At 45.2% G+C, this 24,885-nt stretch overlaps 1 protein-coding gene across 1 annotated transcript in view; it reads left to right on the top strand.

Moving 5' to 3' along the window:
• The window catches only part of IGFBP7 (insulin like growth factor binding protein 7), a 50,388-nt gene that overhangs the window by 24,248 nt on the left and 1,255 nt on the right, over nucleotides 1–24,885 (top strand). Inside the window, exons 2-4 of the mRNA XM_045531698.1 lie at nucleotides 19,452–19,561; nucleotides 23,788–23,904; nucleotides 24,719–24,845. Coding sequence (XP_045387654.1) covers nucleotides 19,452–19,561; nucleotides 23,788–23,904; nucleotides 24,719–24,845 — 354 coding nt within the window. The remainder of the gene's footprint in view (nucleotides 1–19,451; nucleotides 19,562–23,787; nucleotides 23,905–24,718; nucleotides 24,846–24,885) is intronic.

The following is a 24,885-nucleotide window of genomic DNA, read 5'->3' as shown; positions in this document are numbered from 1 at the left end:
AATATATACTATCATTGCAGACTTCTCCTTGGGACTGAGCCCTAAAGATCCCAAATTAATGAATGTCACCCTTGAGGTGAGGACTTTATGACCAAAACCAAAGCAAAACAAAAAAAAAAAAAACAAACCCTCATTCTCCAAAAGGAGATTATGAGTATTAATTAATGGAGAACTCTAGCTGATGATGGAAAATGTTCAAAGATGTTGTATTAGTTATTTATTGCTACATGTTGGTGCAAAATTTAGTAACCTAAAACAACAATAGTATTTATTATCTTACACAGTTTGCGTGGGTCAAAAATTCAGGGTAGAGCTCACGAGGCTCTTGAGGCTGCAGTAAAGACAGCAGCAGGGACCCTGGTCACCTTCCACATTGACTCACTCGCTTGGCTGTTGCCATGAGAACTTAGTTCCTCATCACATGGACCTCGCCACTATGCTGCTTGAGCGTCCTAACAACATGGCAGCTGGCTTCTCCCAGGACAAGTCATCTAAGAAAAAGCAAGAAGGAAGCTGCAGAGCTTTTTAGGACCTTGTCTAAGAAATCACACATTGCCTTTCCCACCACATTCTATTCAAGCGAGTCACTAGAGCAAGTCACTAAGTCCAGCACACACTCAAGGGGAGCAGAATTAAGCTCCCCCTAAAAGGTGGAGTTTGACAAAGGGGTAGGACATCTACACAGCAGAAAGACGAATACTCCAGTGATGCTGGGGGACAAGGAAAGAGTGCGAGAGAGTGTGTGTGGTGTGAACACAAACTCACATCTGTAGCTGGTGTGTGGGCTGGGAGCCAGGGGAGCAGCTGGCAGGCCAACAGGGAGGCTCATCTGAGATCCCACCATGGAGCAGAGAGAGGAAATGGGAAGGGAGTAAGTCGCTGAAAGGTGTGTCAGAGATTTCTTGAGAATGAGCCCAGGGGGCCCACAAGAGAAGTGATGCAGGTGAGGAAAGTGGCTTTGAACAGGGCACGAGGCTGGATGCCCCAGCCCAGCCAAGGATCTCAGCACTCCTGGGGGAAGTGCTTTATACCAGTCAGAGCTCTGTTTGCTGTTGCTGAAATGGGACAGTGTCACCAGGCCCAGTGGAGATGCTCCTTCAGCTCAGCAGGGAGCTGGCTCAGAACCCAAACTCTGCATTTCTGCAGAGCGGGAGGAACGCGACATCTTGGCGGGCCAGCCTCTGGAGCTGCCACTTAAGGGTGTGTGCCTGGTGGCATTTTCAGTACTCCATGCTTTAAGAGTGAGCCCTTTTCTCTTTTCATTGTGGAATTAGGTTCCCAGGATGGCATCTGTGTTCTCTCCAGAGCCTCTTTCCAAAACCGAACTTTTGTTTGCTGCATAAATTGCCCTCCTCACCTCCATAGACTGAGTTTATTTGTCTTGATGGATGAATCAGGGCCCCCAGCTCACGTCCTTTGCTCCGGTTCCCTTGGCAGAGAACACAGGAAGACAGCTTTTGCCTATGTGTGTGTTTGGAGAGGATTTTTTTTTTTCTTTTTGTTTTTTCTGTCTCGGCCACAGCCCGTGGGCGAGCTGGCACCTGGGAGCCTCGATGCATGCGTGGGCTGAGGTCGCACAGAGAGTTCTACCCAGTACCGTCTGTGCTGTTCCCAAATTCCAGAGCAGGCTGCACTTTTCCAAATCCACGGCTCAAGGGAATTGGGGGAATTGCTTTCCTGGAGCCAGCCCTATCTTATTCGTTCGTGTTTCATTCATGCAAATTGGAAATATTCCCACAACTAAACTGTCTGCTGACCATCTGCCTAGGAAGTGGAGCTGTGGATGCCTAATGGCTGTTCTCAGCGCCTTTCTAATCTCCCCGCTTCGTGCTGTTTAAACGGTAGCCAGCTGATTGAGAACAGTTTTTGCTGTGTTATTAATAAAGTGCGAGGAGATGATTTCATGTAATTCTACTTCCTTTTCTGCCATCATCTGGGAATGAGCTTAGGCAAATATTTAACCCCCGAGGCCTCATCTATGAGATTTGGACAAGATGGATCTTTGGGCCCTGCAAGTCTAAAGTTCGTTGCCTATACAATAATTTAAGAATATGAAAATATTAATAGGGAAGGATTTATTTACCGCAAGAGGAAAATCTCTATATGCTCTCTTGTCACCCAACCTGCTAAAGCCTGTCCCTTAGTGAGAGCTTTTGCCCTGCATTATGGAATCAGCAGTTCTTCTTTCATGTTGGGAAACATATTTAAGTTGATGTTTTCCACTTAAATCCTCATTTAAATATTTTTCACATCTTTGTATAACTGGGGCTTATGCTTTGCTGGTTGTTTCTTTTAAATCTCTCCTTTCCAATCTAATATTGTTGCTTGTCAACTTAGAGTTGCACTTCTGCACTTTTAAATAGTTGCCCCAAACTTCATGCTGGTTTCTCCCACTAAAAATATCTGACTAGTGACCCTGGATTTTTGAATCTTATACATTAACTAATAAAGAAATATTTTGCTACAGAGCCAGTCTTTATCTTCTGTCTCCTGGGTTTTATCTAAACTTTTAAATGGGATTGCTTCTTTTTTATGGATTTTTAACATATGATCTATGTTAGTGTAAGTATAAAAATTTAGAATCAGCAACTCTAGCCATTTTATTGCTCTCGTTGAGTGGCTGAGTCAGGAACATAAAAAGGGCATACCTAAACATTGACCTATTTGTACCTACGAACAGCTGAGGAACAATTTTTTAAATAGGTCACAGTTAATCAAAATCCCTGCACTTTAACCTTTTCTAAATGCTAAAACGTGCCCTTGTGCAAACTCTGGAGTAATGGTAGTCACAGCTAAAGATATCTGGCATAGTCCAGAGCCCCCGAAAGTCTTTTCGATAATTAACAACACAGAAAGCCAGTTTCTTTAAAGGGTTCCTAAACTCTTGCTGTTTAAACCTTCATATGAAAATACTAAACCTGGTGTGTATTTTGGTAGTGGCATTGGTTCACTCAACTACTCAGCACTTTGTTGACCACCTACTCAGTGCTTAGGCATTGGGTCACAGCAAAAAAATATGAGAGAGATTAGATTGGCTGGTCTTTACCAGCATTGAGGCCACAGTCTAATGGGGTCTGCTGACAGCTATAATCATTGTGAAAATGCTATGATAAGGGTCAATACAGAGAGCCACGTGACAACCAAGAAGGAGGCCAGGCGAGGTGGCTCACGCCTGTAATCCTAGCACTCTGGGAGACCAAGGCAAGAGGATCGCTTGAGGCCAGGAGTTCAAGAGCAAGACCCCATCTCTACAAAAAATAGAAAAATTGGCCAGGCATGGTGGTGTGCACCTGTAGTCCCAGCTACTTGGGAGGCTGGGGCAGGAGGATTGCAGGAGACCAGGAGTTTGAGGTTGCAGTAAGTTATTACAATGCCACTGTACTCTAGCCTGGGTAACACAGCGAAACCCTGTCTCAAAAAAAAAACAAAAAAAAAACCTAGGAGGCCCCCATCCTAAGTGGGGGTGGAGACAGGAATCAGGAGTGGAGGTAGGCAAGGAAGAGTCAAGGGAAGTTTGTCAAACAAAAGGTGAGGTGACTCAGCTGAGCTCTAAATGGGCTAGGAGTTAACCAGGCACTTGTGGGGATGGGTAGGAAATGGGGGGAATGTTCTAGAAAAAGGAATGGCATGTGCAAATGTTAGGACCTAGGGAGGAGCTACAGGAAGTTCATTATGGCTAGAGCTCAGAGATCTGGAGGGATGTGGCAAGAAACGAAGCTGGGAAGATACTCAGGGCCAGATCTATTTATTCTGGATTTCATAGTTAAGTAAATGTATTCATTCAGGACCTTATCCCCTATAAAGTTTTTCTCAAGATGAGGATGTAAATCTAAAACATATCTAATCCCAGGGAGAAAACATTTTCACTGATATAAAAATTGCTGATTCTGCCCAGGAGTGTCTACAAAGTGTTAAAATTGATTTTTAAAGTTTTCATAGGATTCCTGCCATAGAAGGTAATTTCTATGCATATGGCATCTTTTTAACGATTTACAAGATGAAACATGAATAATATTCTCAAATATTGATTTTCATGTTAAACGTTAATTGAAAACATTAAAATCCAAAGAAAAGGGCTGCAGTTCCCAGATGGTTTTATTCTAAGGTGAGAGTAGGACACTAGCCATTTGGCCACGATAGAGTTAACGTCCACCCACCCAGCATTTAGTCCGGGGAGAGTGATGCTGGTCTATTGGGGGTCACAAGCCCAAATGGCTTACCCAGAACCAGTCAGATAACACGACAGACACGTTTCAGGCCAGGGTGTGAAATGGTAAGCATGACTCCTGTTAATGATTCCAGCAATTGTGTGACCTCTCCTGCAAAATATATTAATGCTTCCACACTCTTGTTTTTCTTTCCATCTTGATAACTTGTAGACATAACTAATCTCCTTGGCTTGACATTGAAAACTGCAGTCTAGTCTGGCCTCTAGTTCTCAAGATTCCATTTCCTTCTTTCCAAACAACTCGCCCTCCAGTAAAGCAACATGAGACAGGACGCCCCAGCCCTGCTGGATTATGTGGGGAGGTGCCACAGTTGCATGGGGAAAGCTGTGGGTTTAGACTCAGAAAACCGAGATTCATGTCCTGGCCACACCACCACACAAGACCGTACACAAGATGCTTAACCTCAATGAACCTCAATTTCTTTATCTGTCAAAGGACTAGCTTAGCTCAGAAGCTTGTTGGGAAAATCAAAATGAAGTCATGCATATAAAAGCCCAATACCAATGTAAAGTACAGTAGTGCCCCCTTATCCCCACTTTCACTTTTCTCAGTTTCAGTTACCTGAGGTCAACTGTGGTCTGAAAATATTAAATGGAAAATTCCAGAAATAACAATTCATAAGTTTGAAATTGTACACTATTCTGAGTATCGTGATGAAAACTCATACTGTCCAACTTCATCCAGCCTAGGGTGTGAATTGTCCCTTTGTGTGGCGTGTCCACACTGTAGACGCCACTGGCCTGTCACTTGGTATCTATCTGTGGCAGTATCCCAGTCCTTGGGTTCAAGTAACTCTTCATAATGGCCCCAAAGCACAAGAGTAGTGATGCTGGCATATTGTTATAATAGTTCTACTTTATTATTAGTTATGATTGCTCATCTCTTACTGTGCCTAATTTACAAATTAAACTTTATCAGAGGTATGTATGTATAGAAAAAAACATCGTATAGACCGTATAGAGTTGAGTGCTAACTGGGGTTTCAGGCATCTGAAAGTATCCCTCATGGATAAGGGGAGGACGATTGTATTACTATTGTTCCTGCAAATGGCACATGAAGCTTTCCTGCATCTTTGAACATGCTGATCCCCTTACCTGAAATTTCCTTACCTACCCCCACCCACCATCTTTAACTTTTAAAAGCCCCTTTCCTCTTCCTTGAATTCTGAGTTACTCAGTAAGAATATTTTTCATATTTGTATTTCTATCATGGGGCCAGTTTCACTCTACCCATATTATAATTGCCTGTCTACTTATCTGTCTATACTTCCTGGATTGTAAATCCCTCTCAGGTAGGGGTCCAACCCTGTCTTCTTTCTACCTCTGAAGTCACCCAGCACAGCACTTAGTTCATAGTGGGCCCGAATGAATTGGTCCATTCCATGTTTTTACCTACTTAATGCCATACAATGCTGAAATTTGATATAGCTGGTATTACAGTAGACCTTTCTCAACTTTTATACCATTTTCCATAAAAATTTAGCCTTAAAAAGTAAACTCAACTAGGCAGTAGGAGAAGTTAGTGCTCTAATTATAGGAATGAGTATTAAAGTTGACGATGATAAGATGACATTTTTCTCTTGATAACCACTAATTATTAGGAATTAAACCTCCGGCCGTCCCAATGATCATGATCAGTATGTTCCAGAAAGATCTGTTCTTTAATCATCTTCTGAGCATATTACATGCCACTGGGGAAAGCTCTCTAGTGCTGACACTGTGGAATATTTATGGAATTTTTATTCCTCATTATTATTGTGCAGGTTAAAATGCCGCTTGCTCATTTAAAAAAAATTACCCAGAAACTTTCTGTGAATTGGATTATAGCTTTCAGCTCCAGAGATCATGACCTTCTAGTCTTCAGAGAGGCCAAGCTCCCATGGATATGTGGGTGGAAATTTGGAGACAGGCCAATGTCATCCTTGTCCCAGGGGCCTTGTTCTTATTTTCTCTGTTTGAGTTTACTTTGCGTTTTCTTCTCTTCAAGTGTCAGCTCAACTGATTTAGGGGCTCAGAGTCTGTAACCCTTTCCCAGGGACAGGGTAAACCTGAATGGCTTCTCCACCTCTTTCCCCCCTTCACAGGCAGCTGGTGCCTGTCGAAAAGCATCGTCTTGATGCTTGAAGTCTCCTGGCTTAGCCAAGTTCAGAGATCCAGTCACCATCTTTGAGGTCCCCAGCTTTCTAAAGGGATCACACATTTTGCTAAAGAGACTCCCTGAGAATGTACCCAAAAGGCAGGGGCTAGGGAGAAACAGACTGAAGCTTCAGGGGCAATTTCAGGAGTATTGAGGACATTTTCTTCCCCTTGTCTGTAAAGAATGAGTTTCCTACTTTTACGTATGGCTGCTCTGAAGAGCTGCCAAATCTGAAATCCCCCCTGCTCTATGAGGACATTATTTTCCTTTACTTAAACAAAAGAATAAAATCTCCAATGCTGGACCTTGTGGTTGCTCTAGAAGGAAAACTTGCAAAGGGAAAGGGTGGCTCTATTATGGGCTCACCCAAGCTTTAGGATGCTCTCCTCACCCTCAGGATACTTTAACATAGTGACTCCTAGTCCTTGTAAAGGTATAATATCCTCACTTTGAAAACCCGGTCTACCAGAGAAGCCATGAAAACCCCTTTCCTTGTTTCTTTCTGCACTGTAAAGGATTCACAATTCAAGTAAAACAAAGACAAAACTCCAAAAAAGAAATCATTATTCACTACAAGAAAAATAATCACTGCCTGAACAATAGTCAAAGTACCGAAGCAAGGATTTCTGGTCCTATACATGCCAATAAGAGCAGCATTTCCATGCCCAGGATCCCTTTGTCTAGGGGAGCACACCTGTGTGCCCCATTTCTCACAGCTCACACCCAGCAAGACGGGCTCCACATTGTCCCCCGGCCTGGTAAGAAAGTGTGACTCGCCTCACTAAGTGACTAAGTGATAAAAGTGTTTACGCAAAGTCCCCAGTTCCCACTAGATAGGTCATCCTACCCTATGATCAGAGACACACCCATTGCAGAGCAGTGATATTTGGCACTTCTGAGCCTAAAGGAAGAATCTCGTCCATCCAAGACTGTCCACTGCACCCACATCTAGCACCTTCTGTGATATGAATTCCACTCAGCACTCAGAAAAATCGTCTTGTAGTGGTGCTGGAACACACAGTCGCACACATCGTACGTACTCAAGACACACACGGAGGGAGAATCAGCCCACCAGGGGTAAAAGGAGTGTTCTGTTCCCGTTTCGGCCATAAAGCACAGCACTGGAAAATGCAGAAAATGGGACGAGAAACACTAAATCCTACTAGGAAGCTGGGAGAAAATCTGAGAACACTCGGCATAAACTAAGAACAGGGTAAATATCTGAGAGCTTTTGAGTCTCTGGGCATCACAAAAGGGGATGGAAAATAGCCAGAGGGGACAAGCTGGAAAAGGGGCAAACACAGAGAAGGAACAGAGGAGCGCAGTTATGCACGGCTGGGTAACGTCTGGGGTGTCGGCCAAGGACCCATCGCAGCTGGACCAAATAAAACCAGAACTGGAGCCCGAAGGGCAAAAGCGTCACCATCACCATCACCAAGTACGAACGCCAGATGCCTGCCAGGCAGGCGGCTCACCCCGCGCTCTGCTCCTCGGAAGCCCAAAGGGGGCAGTTGACACCCCTTCATCTCAGCCTGCTCCTTGCCCCAAGAGGAAGAGCGAGGATCTCGGTGCAGCGCAATGGAGGGTGGGAATTGGGAGGGAGCAGGGCGCAGGTGGGAGCCATTTGTGAAAATGGAAACCGGTGCAGAGGAGAACTGCTAAGACTCTGAGAACAGCAACTCAGACGCTTCTGTCAAAAGGAGGGAGGGAGGGAGGGAAGCCACTGCCCACCGTCCCCCGCAAGACTGCAGTAGTAACAGCTGCAATGGGTTGTGCTGGTGGCGTTGGTATCAGGTGTCTGTACTCTACGCCCAGAACCAGCGCAGCGGGTTCCCTCGATTCCCCTAGAACACCTGTACCTCCTAAGTGGCACTTGGCCTCTCACTCCCCTGAGAGACCCAGGAACGTAATTTCTCACACCTGTCCACCTCTCCTCCTCTCCCGCTTTCCACTTTCCCGTCTTCCTTATCATCTGAGTATCTGGTGCCCTAAAGCCATGTTTTGATTGAGTGCTTCTGTCTAGGGAGTTTTTTTAAAATATCTGTGTCACACCCCACGTCCACACCCGTGAGGAGCTCTGGGAGTGCAGCCCAGGCACAGGTACCTTTTAGACACACTCAGAAGAGTCCAGTGTGCAGCCAGGATTGGCACCCACGGAGTAAGATCCCGCAGGACAGAATCGTTCGTAGAGGCCAGTACCTGGCTGGTCGGGGCTTTTCCTGTTGGCTCTGCGGGTCTGCAGCCTGCTATTTCTGCAGATACCCCTTTACGATGTCTTTTCCAATCTGCATGACCTTCTGGAGATGGAGCAAATCTGTTTGGTAACCCCTAGTCTAAGAGGGTCACCTTATATTTTACTGCGAAATTCCGCAGGCTCTTTCTAGCCTGTCAGCCTGGCTCAAAGGATTTGCTGGGATTCCCACAGTATAAATGTCTACCTGGGGCAAATAGTGGTGCTGAAGGCTTGTCTAGTTCTCAGGGAGCCGAGAAGGCCCAGGTTGTTAAGCTCCCTGCACTGCTGGGTTGTCAGGGTGGACAGGGGACAGCAGAATTGGCCACCGTAGTATCCCCCCAGGGCCTCCCTGGAGTTGAGGCCTCAGCCTTCTCCAGCTTTCCAAAACGTTCCAGAGTGTAGATTTAGCAAGTCCAACCTTCCTGAAGTTGAAGGCCACTTGGGAATCTGTTACGTCCTTCTCCCCAGGGGCAGGGCTTGAGGACATCTAAGCAGACTGCAACTCTTGTCAGCCAGCACAGAGCCCCTGGATGGACACCACGCTTTGAGGGTGGGGGGCGTCTCCAGTCCCAGGAAGACTCCCCCGTGCAGGTAGACGGTTCAGAAAAACTCCCTGATCCTGAGGGTGCCAGGCACTGACCATGTATGCAGGGGACTAGGGACGAGCAGGGATTCACAGATGAAGAGTCCTGGGGGGAAACTCACTGTTTAGGCTACTAGGAGTCTCAGAATCAGGTGTGGCCATCCTCATGGTTGGCAATCAATGCCCTAGTGCAGAGACTTCCCCACCCAGTCCAGTGCTTGCAGGACAGGAAAAAGTGATGTAAAACTTTCATGTGTTGGATTTAAGGTGAGTCATAGTCCAGACAGGACAGGCCCGTGAGACGTGGACAGAAAGCATCTCCAAGGCTAGGTTAATGTGGACAAGAGACACCCACGTAACTAGGGAGTTTCCCTTCAGAAAGACACTCTTATAACAAGTCAATTCTTCCATGTGCTCAAACCAAATGAAACTCCAGCCCTGCTAATTTAATTTGTGTGGACTTAAGTCAGTCTGGTATTTTGATCGTAGTTTAGATATTCCAACTTCCGTGGGAGCCTTGCTGGATAAGGCAGCTCATCTCTGGGCCATGTTGCTGACACAGCCCCATGTGACCTCATCCATCACACTCCTCCCGGAGTGAGCTCACCACCTTACACTCCTGAACATGATTTTAAACCTTCATGGATTTACGACATTAGCAGAGTCCCTCCAAGGGAGACACCAGACCAGAATCACCCTGGAATCAGACCCTTGGTCAGTACTCCACTGTTTTTGTGGTAGACTCACACCAAGAAGAAGAGAATAAGAAAACTTCATCAATTAACAGATTTGTTTGTGGCCGGGCGCAGTGGCTCACACCTGTAATCCCAGCACTCTGGGAGGCCGAGGTGGGAGGATCCCTTGAGCCCAGAAGTGCGAGGTTATGGTGAGCTATGACCGTACCACCGTACTCCACTCTGGGTGCCAGAGGGAGACGCTATCTTTAAAAACAAGAACATAAAATAAAGAGATTTGTTTACAAGCAACAAATTTCAAGAAGTGACTCTCTGTTCGTGTTCCATGGTCAGTTAAAATTTATGGTTATAATTTTGAGATACTGCAAGATTCACAATCATCACAGGAAGACATCTGAATACTATGTCTGCTTGAAAAGAAGTAGACTAATACACGCTAAGAAGATTTTCAGCATCAAAGATTGGAGCCCAAGTGGGTGTCTCATTAATCCAGAAGTAACAAGGAGTCAGCCAGGAAATGTCATTCACAAGACGTGCGAGCACTGTCACCAGGGTTGTGTTGTGTTGGGCAGTCTGCTTTCAGACGGCCTGCCCCTGCACATCCGTGGCTGGTGGCTGAGCAAGGCCCATCTGTCCACCTCTCTGCCTTGCCCAGGGTGGGGTGAGGATGGGCTGGGAGCAAGCTGAGGGAAGTCCCTACTGAGAAGCTGGTGGGGAGGACAGCCAAAGCTGTCTCCTGTCCACACGAAGGAACCTGCATAGCCTTCCCAGGACGATAATGTCAGCTAAATGGTGTTTGCCTTAGCACCCCTGCTCTCCCCAGTCCGCATCCCTTCTCCTCTCCCCATGGGCTTCAGTGTCTCTTCATTACCCAGGTGATACCTCAAATTCAAGTGTAAACCTAAACCCATCCTTTCCTCTGCTCCAATCCAGCACCTTCGTCAGAACGACACCCCTGCTTCTGTTCACGGTGCAGCAGCCTCTTCCAACCTTGGAGGCTCACCCCTTTCCCCACATGCAGTCAGTTACGGGGTAGCGTTAGTTCCTCCTGAATAATCTCTCAAGTCCTGCCCCTTTCCTCTCCATTCCCATTGCTACCACCTTGAGTTAGGCCCTAATCCCTGCCCTGTCCCATCCAAGTGCAAAGACCTCCAAAATCATCTCCAGAAATGCCACTTAAATCAGGTACACTGGATCCTGGAGCCCCACCTCATCTGCCATCTGTGGTGCCCCCATCCGCGTAAATCTCAGCCCCCGTCCTGTTGCACAACCCTCTCCCCAGCCAGCCCCGCGTGCTCGCTGTTCAGGGCAGGCAGGCGTTTTCCTGCCTCCACACCTCTGCTCAGGCAGGTCCCTGCCTGTCTCCTTTTTTGATGGAAGTTCAACTTTTGAAATGAAAAGCAATAGCTGATACCTACTGAATGTTTGCCCCATGCCAGGTACTGTGCTAATTGCTGTATCTTGTTTGATCTTTCTGATGATCTAATGACTTGGATATTATTATCCCATTTCACAGATAAATAAACTGGGGGAAGTTAAAAGCATTGTGCAATGTTGCATAACTCAGGAGTGGCCGAGCAGAATTCCTGATTCCAAGCCCATGCTCCAAATTCACTATAATCTATTATAGTACCTCCCCAGCATTTTGTTCTCAGTCTTAATGTGCTAAACCTCCCCCATCCCACCCCAATAGATTATATCTAGAGAAGAGGAAGCAGTTCTTATATGCTTTTGCCCCAAACAATGTCTGGCAGTACCCCATCATTATAAGCTATTGGCTCTTCCTTCATACTAAAGAGTAAATGACTAACAGTAGTTACCATAGCCAGATTAATTTGCCTTTAACTAAAACCCTGAAATTAAATGTGGCCTATGCTGCTTATGATTTAGTACTTTCTTCTCCTCCCCTCACTGTCCTCAGCTGACACCCCTGAGACTCTGTGCTAGATCCTATAGTGAGGTTCAGCTCCTACGTCACCCCACCTCTGGAAGTTCCCTCAGTGACTTGCCTTGGCAGATGGCTCTGCTCTTTAATTAGCCATACGGTTACTGCTTCCCCTTATTTAATATCAGGAAGTTTCCACTTGTTTCATCCCCTTCCCCCTGTTGGCCATAGTGCCTTCCTACTATTCTTTTCCCATTTTGTACTTTTGTTTGGTCCTTTTCCCTTTAATGCATTATCGGAATCCCATCTCCACCTCGGGATTTTTGCCAGGTTGTCAGAACTCTTTATTTCCATATGTGGTATCTGAGATCTTTCTTAAACCCCACTTTTCTCCTTATTTGGTATTAATGCACATTCTCTGTATGAACTATTTCAGGACCCGGCATCATTAAGAGTCAAGATGAGTGTTTGCTAATCTATCATAACTTGGAGAAGTCCTTATACTCAGTTATCTTAGCCCTATTAATAAGTACTCAGTGAGAACCATCATTTGCATACTGTACCCCAGCATGAGGAAGAAACTCTTTGTTTTTGATGTAAGGATCATTGATGATCTTTTCCTCCTACCAGACCCACGCTTCTCAGTGGGATTTACTTTGAGTGATATACGTTCAAACTCCTTTGCATCCCCTGGTCATAGACTCATTGGCTGATGAGTGGGCAGTAGCCAAGAAACATCCCTGATGGCAACAGAAAGTCAGATAGTAAAGAAAATCCTGATGAATAATCTGTCAGCTGATAAACAAGAGGTAGCTGTAATACCACTTTGGTTACGTAGCTTGGCAATGTGTGCACTGGTGCATTTTCATGGCAGGAGCTATCTTCTGAGTTCTGTTTGGCTAATCGTGTTATGCTGTTCTGAAGTTGCTGCTGCCCTTTACCCACTAAGAATCATACTGTGGGTTCCTCTGGGAACTCCCTCCTTCAAGTCTGGGCTCTCCCTCCTTCCAATGAACATGAACAGCATCTGATTCCACAGCTCCTGGCTCCGTTCTGATTCCATCAGATGCTGGCATCTTCAGTTAGCCCAGCTGGGGAAAGCATTAGAGAACAGTGATGCACTAAGCTCTGTGGAACTAACTCTGGACCCGACAGGACTTCAGAAAAAAAAATTAGGGTGGCCTGGAGCTGTAAAAATTGTCAAAGGGAAATGAAACTTCAGACTTAAAATATCAAATAAAAGGTAGAGCATAGACAAGAATGAGACAAAATAAGACATTCCAAGTAGGCAAGTTCATCAATGTAAGCAAAGGTTTTAGAGGAGGTGATGAGGATGTCATGGTGGGTGAGCAGGGATGGTGGGAGCAGAGAGTGAATTTGGGTAGAAGGGAGAAAGAAGAGTGAATTGGTAGAGTAAAAATGTAAGAGCTGGTCGGGGAAATGAGGAAAGCAATGAAGCAAAAAATATGTGGTTAAATTTAATATTGGAGGACAGAAATTGACTACTGGGGAAAATTTGATTTTGACCATTTCCCAGGTTCAGTGGAGTATGTTCAGCTTTAAAACATCACCTCTCCTAACATCTCCTATGCAGTTATTTCAGATGAAAAAACTGGTGAACTAGATAATGGGCGATACCATTATAGACTCTGTTTTTTTCATCCCTGGGAGAATGTACTATGTTATGAGTTGCATACGTTGCATTTAGGTAGGCGAGGAGATGCTGGTTTGCAAAGGTCGAGAGCTCCAGAGCCAGGCAGTGGAACCTCAGAACTTCATAGATATCAGAGATGCCACATGACTGTGTTCCAGGACACGTTCATGACAGGTGCACTCACATCCAAACCCAAAGAGAAGATTCTCAGACACACCCTAGTTTCTTTTTCTGTAAAAATGGCTAAGTGGGTTGTTCAAGGTCTTTTGGCTATAAATGGTAGACAGGGATCCAGAGCCAAATGTTCTATCCCCAGGAGTGCTTTGTCTTTTTTTTTTTTCTTTTTAATAGCAACGTGGGGAGGACATCTCAGGTCATGGCTGGGAAGTGCTTTGTGCTCTGTAAGAGATGAGGAAATTGTTCACATACTTCTTTAACATTATCCCTGCCTGTGCTTTTCACAGGATAACGAATTTTAACTCTGCCCTCTCTACTACAACTTTATATAAAACCAGTTTGAATGAATTGCTGGTCACATTCAAAATTAATTCCATTTCAAGGTCTTTTCCTCACGACATTTGTGTGTTTTGGGAGAACTGCCCTTCTCGGACTCTTCAGAAACAAGTCATAATATTCCACATTTAAATCCACCCATCTACAAACGTCCTTTTGTATATCTCTAGTGATATCTCAGAACATAGCTATTTCTAGATTACAGTCGAATATTCCTAAAGTAACCCGGTAGTGTGTGGGTCGTTTGTCTAGAACTTAACTAAAAGCTGCTAAGGAGGAGGATGCAGACTTAGGTGGAGATTCTGCAGGAAACTTATAACTAATTCTAGGTACTTTTAAGGTGACACCAATTCATTAAATTGAATTTTAGTTTTCTTCCAAACTGAGAACTTTATTCTTCCTTGCTACAACTTCATTTAGGAGCTGGCTTTCTTCATTTCATTTCTTCCTTCTTCTCCTTCTCCTCTACCTCCTCCCTTCCTTCTTTCTTCTTCTTTCCCTTTAAGGAATAATTAAAAAGGAGAGACCATCGAAGGTTACTGGGCAAGAGTTGTAAACAATAGGGGAGCAAGAACATGAATTTAGAGGGTTGAGAGGGATCAAGAGACTCAATGAGGATTGACTGAGTTGTGTAAGATAGAAGAGGGAAATGGGATAGCCTGGTTTGGGGACAGTCCTCTGAGATAGGAAAGTATGGATGGGTGTGAGGTGAGGAAAGCTTTCGGTGGACTGTTCTTCACTTCAGCCACCGGGCAGCTCTGCGGGCAGCCTGGTTGCTTTCTGGAGTTGCCTGGGGAGGGTAGAGGGAGGGGGCAGTGCACAGTCAGTTCTACTATGGACAGGATGTTTGCTAGACAGATGTTTGAGCAGCCCGAAGTCTTTAATGGAACAAGGGCAAGGATAAATAAATAATTGGACCTATCCTGGTGTTTGTCCCTATACACTTAAAAATTCTGTGACTTGTTTTAAATGGAATCCAAACACTGAACATGATTTAGATGGCAATGTTGTTACCCTTGGCCTGGACTTGAGGACTGATTTTGAGCTTTCTGTATGAGAAAATTAGCTCAGAATGAGCTAAAAATTCCTTTATCCTTCAAAACAGAAACAAATTCTGGATCTGCTTAGGACTTCTTGGAAAAAAGGCAGAATGGAAAGAGTTAGAAGTTATTTGGTAAGGAGGCATCGAGTGACGTGCTCTCCTAAGGTAGAACAGAGCCCTCATGAATCGAATCGCAGACAGACATGGAATTCGAGATGATTATCGGCAGTGGAACTGCCTATCCAAGGAATATGTGGACAAATGGTTCTTTAGAGTGGGGGAGAGGAGTGCGATGTGCTTGGGCTGCCATTATCCATGGAGAGCATTTCACCATCTCTTCTCTTCCATGCAAGACTTCTCCTCTTGGTGTCTCTGTGGGGTCAGCATTAGATCATTCTTTCTCACTATGTATCATCACTTGTCTTTCCCTAATGCTGCTGTGTTCTGCCTTTATTGAGAGTTTCTCTAGGTAAGCGAGAAACTCACCTGCATACTCTGGGGAAATTTCCAGACCAGGTAAGGTGCCAAAGAACCAAGCAGAGCTTAGTAAGTAGATGTCCTAGCAGGTATCAGCTCAGAACAAAGAGAGTGGGAAGAGGGCTGAAGCCCTGTGGATTCTTCCCACATGGGAAGTCGGGGGGCAGCCAACGTGCCTCCACCTCCTATGGGAGGTCTGTCAATCATGTAAATATTACTCTAATCATTTATTGATCTGACTTTCCTTTGCAAGAGACTACATATCAAAACCAAAGGGCCGTTCTACAGGTTAGCACTTCCCAGTTTAGATATTGCTTGTTAAGCTTTTCATTGTGATAGTGAATCCAGTATTTGTTCAAGGATATTTGAAGAAGTCCAGGGGTTTTGTAAATGTTATGCAGCAAACTCCTCCTCTGCCCTTCCACTCCGTCACCCCAACAGGGGTCAGCAAATAATACAGATTTTTGTGGTATGGAAACCCTGTGGCATTTCGGGGATAGCCCAGTGGCAGACTTGACAAAATCATTTATGTTCTTAGAAAAGTCCAAATGGTGACTCAAGCTATGCATGTAAGGTATTCCAAGGATTGGGAGGGAGAAAGAGGAACCCACAGTACGATTCTTAGATCCCCTGGTGATCGCTCTTATAAAGAATATTGCTGGGTCCAAATGTTTTTAAAGAATTCTTGCTTCTCTAAGAATGTTCTGTTTCTTGGAATAATGAGAGGATTGGAGGGAGATAAATACATCTGCCCTCTATTTAGTGCTTAAGTTTTGGCACAATTGATTTCTAAATTATACCATGGTTATTGGTGCAAGGATAGACACATAGACCAATGGCATAGAATAGAGGGTCCAGAAATAGACCCACATATAAGTAGTCAATGGACTTACTGCAAAGGCATTAATTATCATGTTCCAATAGGAAAAGGATGGTCCTTTAAATGAATGTTGCTGAAGCAAATGGATGTCCTTTTGGAGGGGAAAAAAATGAACCTTGACCTTGACCTCACAGAGTACACAAAAATTAATTCAATATAGACCAAAAACCTAAATGTGAAAAGGAAACCATAAAGCTTTTAGAAGAAAATAGATCTTTATAGACTTGAGCTAGGCAAAAATTTCCTTTTTTTTTCCCCATCATAAACTGTCTCTGACAAAAATTTTCTTAAACAGGACACAGAAAGCACTAACCATAAAAAAGAAACTTGATAAATTAGATTATATTAAAACCAAGAATGTGTATCTAAAACATTATGCCATGGGAAAAAACCATAGCATGACAAAATCAGGCTGGAATTCTCCCATTAGCACTCCAGAGTCTGCCCCTGACCAAGACTGCTGACTCTGCTACTGTCCAGACGACAGGGACATAGACGCAGGTTAAAATAAGTGGCTTTTTGCAAAGCTGAGGCATTCGGATCCGCACAGTAACACCATCTGGCATTCCTCGTGTGGTTTGGATACATGACAGGCGGCTTTGTTCCCAAGCCCCTCCAGCCCTCTGAACACTGGTATTCTTCTGAGAACAATCCCTTGAGATCCCCTGAGCTTTGAGGTCCTCCTGCCAAGTCTGTGTGTGGGAAGGAGGACAGAGCAGCACAAGGGCTCTCAGAGGGGTGGACAAAAGCAGTTCAAAGTCCAGCCAGATCCGGCTATGTGGTGTCCAAGCCCTTGGGGTCCCAGGGCCCTGGGGAAAGCCTGGGATGGGGCGAGGCCCCGCCCTTTGCAGGGTTCTGACTTGGTGCATGCAGACTAGGAAGTGTCTGAGACAGAGCCAGAAACATAAACACAGCACCGCTACGCCCACCACAGCCATGTCTGAAACAGAAAAGCCAAGACCCCTGGCCAGGATATAGGCTTCCTACACAGATCTATGGTTTCGAGGGAAGGAAACAAAAAACGTGTTTGGAGCTTTCCAGACTGTGATTGTTTTGTACGTTCTTACCGGGGGGGGGGGGACAAAAAATATCCCGAGGGATTCTAAAAAATCATCTTCTAATACTTTAGATGAGTGGGAAAATCTTGCATACTGGGGTCATTTCCTTTCTGTTTCAAGAAATGACAGTGTGCTGGAAATAGCCCGGTTGCAAAAAGGGAGAGACTTCATGTCCTTTGAATGCTGATTATGCCAGAAAACTTTCCAGGCCTAAAGGGAAGGTTGTCCCTTTCCCAGGACTCTGATGCAAGATGACCCTGCAGTAAGATATTTCACTAGGCTGGAAGATCCAAGGCAGCAGAGATTTGCGATTCAGAAGGAATAATTAACCCATTCCTTCAAGAAATTGTGCTGAGCTTCAAGTAAGGGCCAGGTGTGGCTCTGGAGCAGCGCACTGTCCCACACGGGCAACCCGGGCTCCCAGCTCTGCGTCCCCTCCTCTGTGGACTGTCCTAGGTCTCTCTGAAGGTGGCTGAACCCTGGCACTCAGAATCAGCAGAATTTGAATACCAACTAAAACGTGGGTGTACATGTCTGTTTTACCACAGATGTTGGGGACCCAGCCCCCGAGGAGAAAGGAGCAGTCAGCAAGCACGTGCTTTCTCGGTATCTGTTGGCTTCAAAAGTATTATGTTTCAGAGCTGAACCTGAAATCACCCAGAGGGTTTACTTATATCAGCTCCGGGGAATGTATAGAGCATTCAAGTCCTGAGATGTTCCCATAATATCTTATGTAGGCATCAGTCTCCCCTCAGTTGATTAGAGCAGGAATCAGCAAATTTCTTCCATAAAGGGCCAGATAATGATCCTTTTAGGGCAGACAGCCTCAGCCACAGCTCCTCTAGCAGCGTGAGACTGTTGTAAACAAATGGGCGTGGCCGTGTTCCAATAAAACTTTATTTTACGGACCCTGAAACGTGAATTTCTTACACTTTGTCCACACATCATGAAATACTATCTTTCTTTTATTTTTTTTAACCACTTAAAAATGCAAACACCATTCTTATCCTGCAGGCCATGCAAAAACAGGTTGTGGGCCAGATTTGGCCCGTGGACCACAGTTTGCTAAGGACCAGAGAGTCACACCAGAGAGTCACAGCACTTTAGTAGCAGAAAGGATGCGCATAACAGATATTGATTCTGAGTCAGGACCTTCTTTCCAAAGGGAGCTGCGATGAAAAGGGGAGGGGCGTGTTCCAGAATTAGAGGGGGTGGGGCGGTGTCGCTCTGGCCTCTCTCAGGTGGTCCCATACCTGCTGACTCTATTTAGGCGCCCCCACCTGCCAATGCCCCCTGCCAGGGAACTGGACACTGAGAGCCCTTTCCGAGGGGGCCCTGGCCACACACTATAGACCAGTCACTCTTCTCTCTCACCAGCTGCCTCTCCAGACCTGCCCTAGGAGAAGGACCCTTGCACCATCTTCCTTGACCCCCAGGCTCCTTCTTTTCAAAGGTGCCCCTTCTGGTCCCCTAAGGCACACAGCACCCCACGTCTTTCTCTTCAACCAGGCCTCATCACCCTGCCTTGTCCACCTTAGATCCTAAGCTTCTTGAGGCAAGGGCTGCCATCCTGTGTGGGTGCCCAGCACATTTTCAAATACCTTCTAAAATCTTTTTTCTTTCATTTTCCAAGGAGTTGTTGTCTGTTGCCTCTCTCCCCTCTCCCTCAAAAACAGAAATAATGGTAAACCAAACAAGAAAAACATTACACATTTTGAAACTAAAATGTCCCCATACTAATAGGAAATTCTCAGCTAATACAAAACAGCTGGTCAATTAAAACTCCTTTAAGCATGATCTGGGGAAGAAGAAAATTTTAACAACAAATTTTTCTTCCTAATTGTTTTTGTTGGTTTGTTGAGATTATGCCGTTTCCAAAGTAGAGCTTAAAGATCATGCTGGTGGCATGAGGAAGCCAGTCTGGTCTTTGAACTTTGCTTCAGGTGATCCCCAAGGTGATGGCCTCATACACATCATCAGATGTTTACTTCCCAGGATGCTGACTACCGCGGCTAATGTGAGGGGCTTTTTAAAAGATGGCTTTGCCTTTTTGCCCTCTCTTGCAGGTCCCTCCATAGTGACGCCCCCCAAGGACATCTGGAACGTCACTGGCGCCCAGGTGTACTTGAGCTGTGAGGTCATTGGAATCCCAACGCCTGTCCTCATCTGGAACAAGGTCAGTGGCGTGGGCTTCAGGAAGACATCCTGAACCGACAAGCTTACCTTGCACTGCATGAGGACGGTAATAACGTGAGAGCCTCAGCCTCGCCCGCCGCCTGCTGCACCTCAAAGGGGAATCCGTGTGGCCGTCACCTCTGCTGGGTTGACCAGACATCCGGTGGTCCCTGCCCTGCTTTCGTAAGCAGCGCCCCAGCAGGGACCCTGAGAAACAGGAAGAACCACAGAGCTGAACACCCAGCCCCCTCTGAGTGTGTGTGCACCTGTGGGTGTGAGCAGGTGCGCACACTCAGTAGAGACGATGCAGCATGGTGGTTGAGAACGTGGGTTTCTCTCTTTCTGCCCAGAAATGTTTGTTTCCCCCCAACTATTTGCCAAGGCATCAGTCTCCTCACTTGAGACTGGACACCTAGCTGACACTTTGGATCCTGTCTGCTGGGAGACCTTGTGAAAATCCTGCAGGGATGGGAGGCCTGGCTACAAGGGTGAAGGAAGCAAGGCTCTGTGGCCTTCTCCTCTGGGCACGGATTATTGTTATCAGGTTTCCTAAGTGCTAGAAGATAGGACGAATAAGTTTTGAGGGCAATGGGAGTGGGATGGAAGGAGCAAAGTGGGATCTATCCTTCTAAGTACCAAGGCCGTGGGACCCTAAGTTAGGGACAGAGAATGCCACTCCAGAATAGAGCATCAAAAAGGTACAAGTGGGCCGGGCACGGTGGCTTACGCCTATAATCCTAGCACTCTGGGAGGCGGAGGCGGGAGGATCGCTTAAGGTCAGGAGTTCGAGACCAGCCTGAGAAAGAGCGAGACCCCTGTCTCTCCTAAAAATAGAAAGAAATTAGCTGGACTACTAAAAATATATAGAAAAATTAGCCAGGCATAGTGGCGCATGCCTGTAGTCCCAGCTACTCGGGAGGCTGAGGCAGGAGGATCGCTTGAGCCCAGGAGTTTGAGGTTGCTGTGAGCTAGGCTGACGCCACAGCACTCTAGCCTGGGCAACAGAGTGACACTCTTGTCTCAGAAAAAAAAAAAAAATATATGGTACAAGAGGAAGAATATCAAAGCAAAAAATTTCTCCTCTCTGAATTTTGCTGAATGCTGGCCCCAAGTGGAAAAGCATGATTTTCTTTTAATAAATCAGCTTTGAAATTACTTTCTAAATGGGTTGGGGGAAGAGTACGAGTTCCTTAGCCAGGTTGACTGGGTTCTCTGTAATCCGGGGTTTCTCAGCATCAACACTATTGACCTTTTGGGCAGATAATTCTTTGTTGTGGGGGCTGCCTGCACTTTGGAAGATGTTTAGCAGCATCCCTGGCACCCGCCCCCAGCTACTAAATATCAGTAGCAGCCACCCCCACCCCCACCTCACCACCTCACCCCTACCCATTGCTGGGACAATTAAAAGCATCTTCAGACACTGGCAAATGTCCCCTGGAGTAGGGGGAGGAGGGCATGGCCAGAATCACCCCAGCTTGAGAACCATGGCTGTAAGCCTCCGCTCCTTCCCCTGCATGATAAAAGTAGCATGTAATTATTGCAAAGATCAAATAAAGTGATGCAGGTAAAATCGCCCGGCTCGTTGCCAGATGCATAGTTAGCACTCAATAGATATCAGCTGCCGTTCCTGGAAATTTTTCCCTTCAAGTGGCATTATCTGGTGTAACTATCTTCTATTTGAAGGACAATATCTTCTCAGCATGTCCGTAGAAGGGAAAAGAAAACATTCATTTGCCAGACCCAATACCTCACAATTACACTGTACACGTACATTTTTGTCCTTTTTATACATTTTGAATTGTTTAGCCTCACAACGATCCTATCCTATGGAGTAAAAAAAAAAAAAAAAAAAAAAATCAAACGCATGCTACCAAAGAGGAAATTTAGTTTAAGTAAAAAAACATAACCAGACATCCTTGTCTGGCTGGTGTACGCCTCCAGCAAGCTCAAGGACGATGACGGTCTGGCTTGATTATTTTGTTTGCTTGTTGTGTGACTAGATGAGAAACTTCTGGAACTCCAGGAGGGATCTGGGCTCCCACAGTCAGAACTCTTTCTGTCGCAATTGTAGAAACTCATTTCAAACCAGCCTGGGCAAAAAATAAATAAATAAAGGCAGGGCCGGGGGTGGGAGGGAGTTTGATTCCAGCCTGAAGGGCAGCTGGATCCAGGTACCCAAATGTCACCGGGACTCTAAGCCTTGACTCTGCTCTCAGCGTATCGGTCTCATTTTCTTCTGCCTCAGAAAGCTTCCTCCCAACTGGACGATAGCGCCACTGGCAGCTCCAAGCTCTGTTATTATCACAGCTTAAAGACCCCAGAGGACAGAAAGGGCTCCCTGTCCCCCTGCTGCGTTATAAAATCCCACTGAAAGGCTCCCACCCAGGTCGCGTCACCTGCCGACCTCTGGCTCCCCCATGTGGCCAGAGGATGCAGCCCCTGATATTGGTGCTCGTGTGAAACCACCTGGTTTGAGGCAAGTCTGGGTACTGTTATCCGAAAATGCCTGAGGGTGGAGGTGGGCAGAGCCCACACCAGCTACACTGAGCTTTACAGCTGCCACTTCCATTAAAGGAGCAATGACATTTCACCTCAATAAATTATGTTTTAAAAAGGAAGGCGGCCGGGTGCTGTGGCTCACACCTGTAATCCCTGCACTTCGGGAGGGTGAGCCAGGAGGATCAGTTGAGTCTGGGAATTCAAGGCTGCAGTGAGCTGTGATCAAGCCACTGCACTCCAGCCTGGGCAACAGAGGGAGACTCTGCCTAAAAAATAATACTCATTATATACCACCATATTCTTAAAACCCATTTTTAAATAACTATTTCTAAAGCTGCGCTAGCATAAATCATTTCTGCCTGCTACTTGGGAAACTGAAGGAAAAAGATACCTATTGAGTGTATGTGTTTGTCTTCCTAGCATTCATATGGGAAAGACACTAAGTTAACTGTTTTCTCTCACTCACAGTGGCAATGTGGGGAAATCCCAGAAAAAAATAAAATAAAAGGCAAAAAACGAGGCATACCAAATTGGTCATGCTAGGTATTTTTTATAAAGCAGGAGTTGGCCTACATCACATGAGGTTTGCAGAGTCCCCAGCCCTGGCATCATAAAGCAGAGAAAATAAAGGGTAGCTTTGAGGCTGAGACAACAGCTTAGTAATAAATAGTACGTGGGTAAGTGGGATCCCACATGGGAAAAGTAATACTGACAGAGTGTAAAAAAAATATATAAATATATATATATGCTGTGATCTGGTCTTGTTTTAACTTAAGATTTGCTTTATGATAGAAGAAAATGAAAAGGAAACTACTTGAGATTGTAAATTGTTCTAATTAGAAAGGTAGTATCAATAAACATCAAGCTGGCTCTTAAAGGAAGCCTGGGATGGAATGAACAAACATTGCTTTGTGACTTTTTAAAAAACTCACCATCATCACAGGCTTAAAATATTTGTACTCTGTAACTCAGCTGCTAAATGTGTATGTATGGAGCAGTTACAAGTAAACTTCGTTCCTGTGTGTATTTTCCAAAGTTTATGTAATGAACATAGTTTGCCTTCTCAAATGAGGAAGAAAAGGAGGACAGTATTCATTGTTAGCCTTGAACCAAAGAAACCGTTTGTTCTTAACCCATCCTTCTGAATCTCAACGTGACATGCGCGGGAACAATCACCAAGTTTTGTCATAAAAGAACCAATGATAGCAGCATGTATTTGACAGGCATTTTTTATCTCAGGTCGACAGTTAATCATTTGATTGATCCTTAGCCCTTAGAACAAAGTAGTGGTATTGGCTTTGGTCTCAGCCTACTCTTTTCCATTGATGAGGCTGTTGCAGGAAGAGCCCCAAAGTCTCAAGCATCAAACTAGCACCAGGTGACACAGTTTGTCCATCAAATATGGCGTGGCCGGCAAGGAAAGGCCTGGCACGGAGGAGCAGAGTTTCAAAAGGGATGGGTCAACAATGGCAGCCAGCAACGAGAAATTATGACCCTATGTATTCCCCAAGCATCCATGAAAATGCGTTAGTTTAAAACATGTTAGCTTAGTGGGAAACGGGCAGGAAGAAATAAAAGAGGTAAAGTATTCAGGAAAGGAACCAGGCGAGTAAAGTGCTGGGTTTAATCTAATTAGGAAGTCTGATGTATACCCTGAACAAGCCTGGAAATGTAGCCACTTCCAAGTGGATGATTTGGTGCAGAGAACTGAGACTCTCATTTTTGCAGGTACAAAGGGGTCACTATGGAGTTCAAAGGACAGAACTCCTGCCTGGTGACCGGGACAACCTGGCCATTCAGACCCGGGGTGGCCCAGAAAAACATGAAGTGACTGGCTGGGTGCTGGTGAGTACCAAGAGCCAGCAAGAGGCTCATTCTTAGGATTAGACACGAACAGGCCTGGCAGAGGTTCCCGATGGACTGCGCACCTGGAAACACCTGCTCTTTCGCGTCTCTTTGGAACGGCCCTACCATGGGGCTGCTGCTCCTCTTTCAGAGGGAACCAAAGGCAGAGTTGAGGTTTATTGGAATGTTTTGAAAACAACCAACGAATTAACAACTATTTTTCCCTAAATGTTCAATGCCAAATCCTCGCTAAATGACCCAAGCATTAATCAATTATTAATAACCTTTTATTTGACCTTTGATATTCATGGATAATAGTACTTAGATCATATACTCTATGAAGGTTTTCCTCAAACTAGTATGTACACCTATAGTTTTTAACTAAGGTGATCATAAGCTGTCCATGACATTTCCTCAGAGTAGGAATCATCTCTTTGATTTTTTTAAAAAACTCACCATTATCACAGGCTTTGTAGTCTGTATGTAACTCAGCTGCTAAATGTGTATGTAGGGAGAGGTTACAAGTAAATTTCATTCTTCCGTGTATTTTCCAAAGTTTATATTAATAAATAGTTTGCCTTCTAACACAAGGAAGAAAAGGAGGACAGGATTCATTATCAGCCTTGAACCAAAGAAACAGACTGAATATGGTCGTTCTCTAAGTCTCCTAGCACAGGACTTGCACTACTTCTAGCAGTAGCTTTGCTACAAATCCCCTGGCCATCTTAGGAAACTTAGGAAATAATGACCTCATTGAAACCACTGAAAAGATAAGACCACGACAGAGGAACTAAAGGGCCTTTTTCTTTCACAGGTGTCTCCTCTAAGTAAGGAAGATGCCGGAGAATATGAGTGCCACGCGTCCAATTCCCAGGGACAGGCTTCGGCATCTGCAAAAATTACAGTGGTTGATGCCTTACATGAAATACCAGTGAAAAAGGGTAGGTAGTAAGTCTCACAGCCACTTAAAAATGACTAGTG

The sequence above is a fragment of the Lemur catta genome, chromosome 19 (genome assembly GCF_020740605.2).
Source record: "Lemur catta isolate mLemCat1 chromosome 19, mLemCat1.pri, whole genome shotgun sequence".
Classification (NCBI taxonomy): domain Eukaryota; kingdom Metazoa; phylum Chordata; class Mammalia; order Primates; family Lemuridae; genus Lemur; species Lemur catta.
This window is presented reverse-complemented; position numbering and strand designations above follow the sequence as displayed.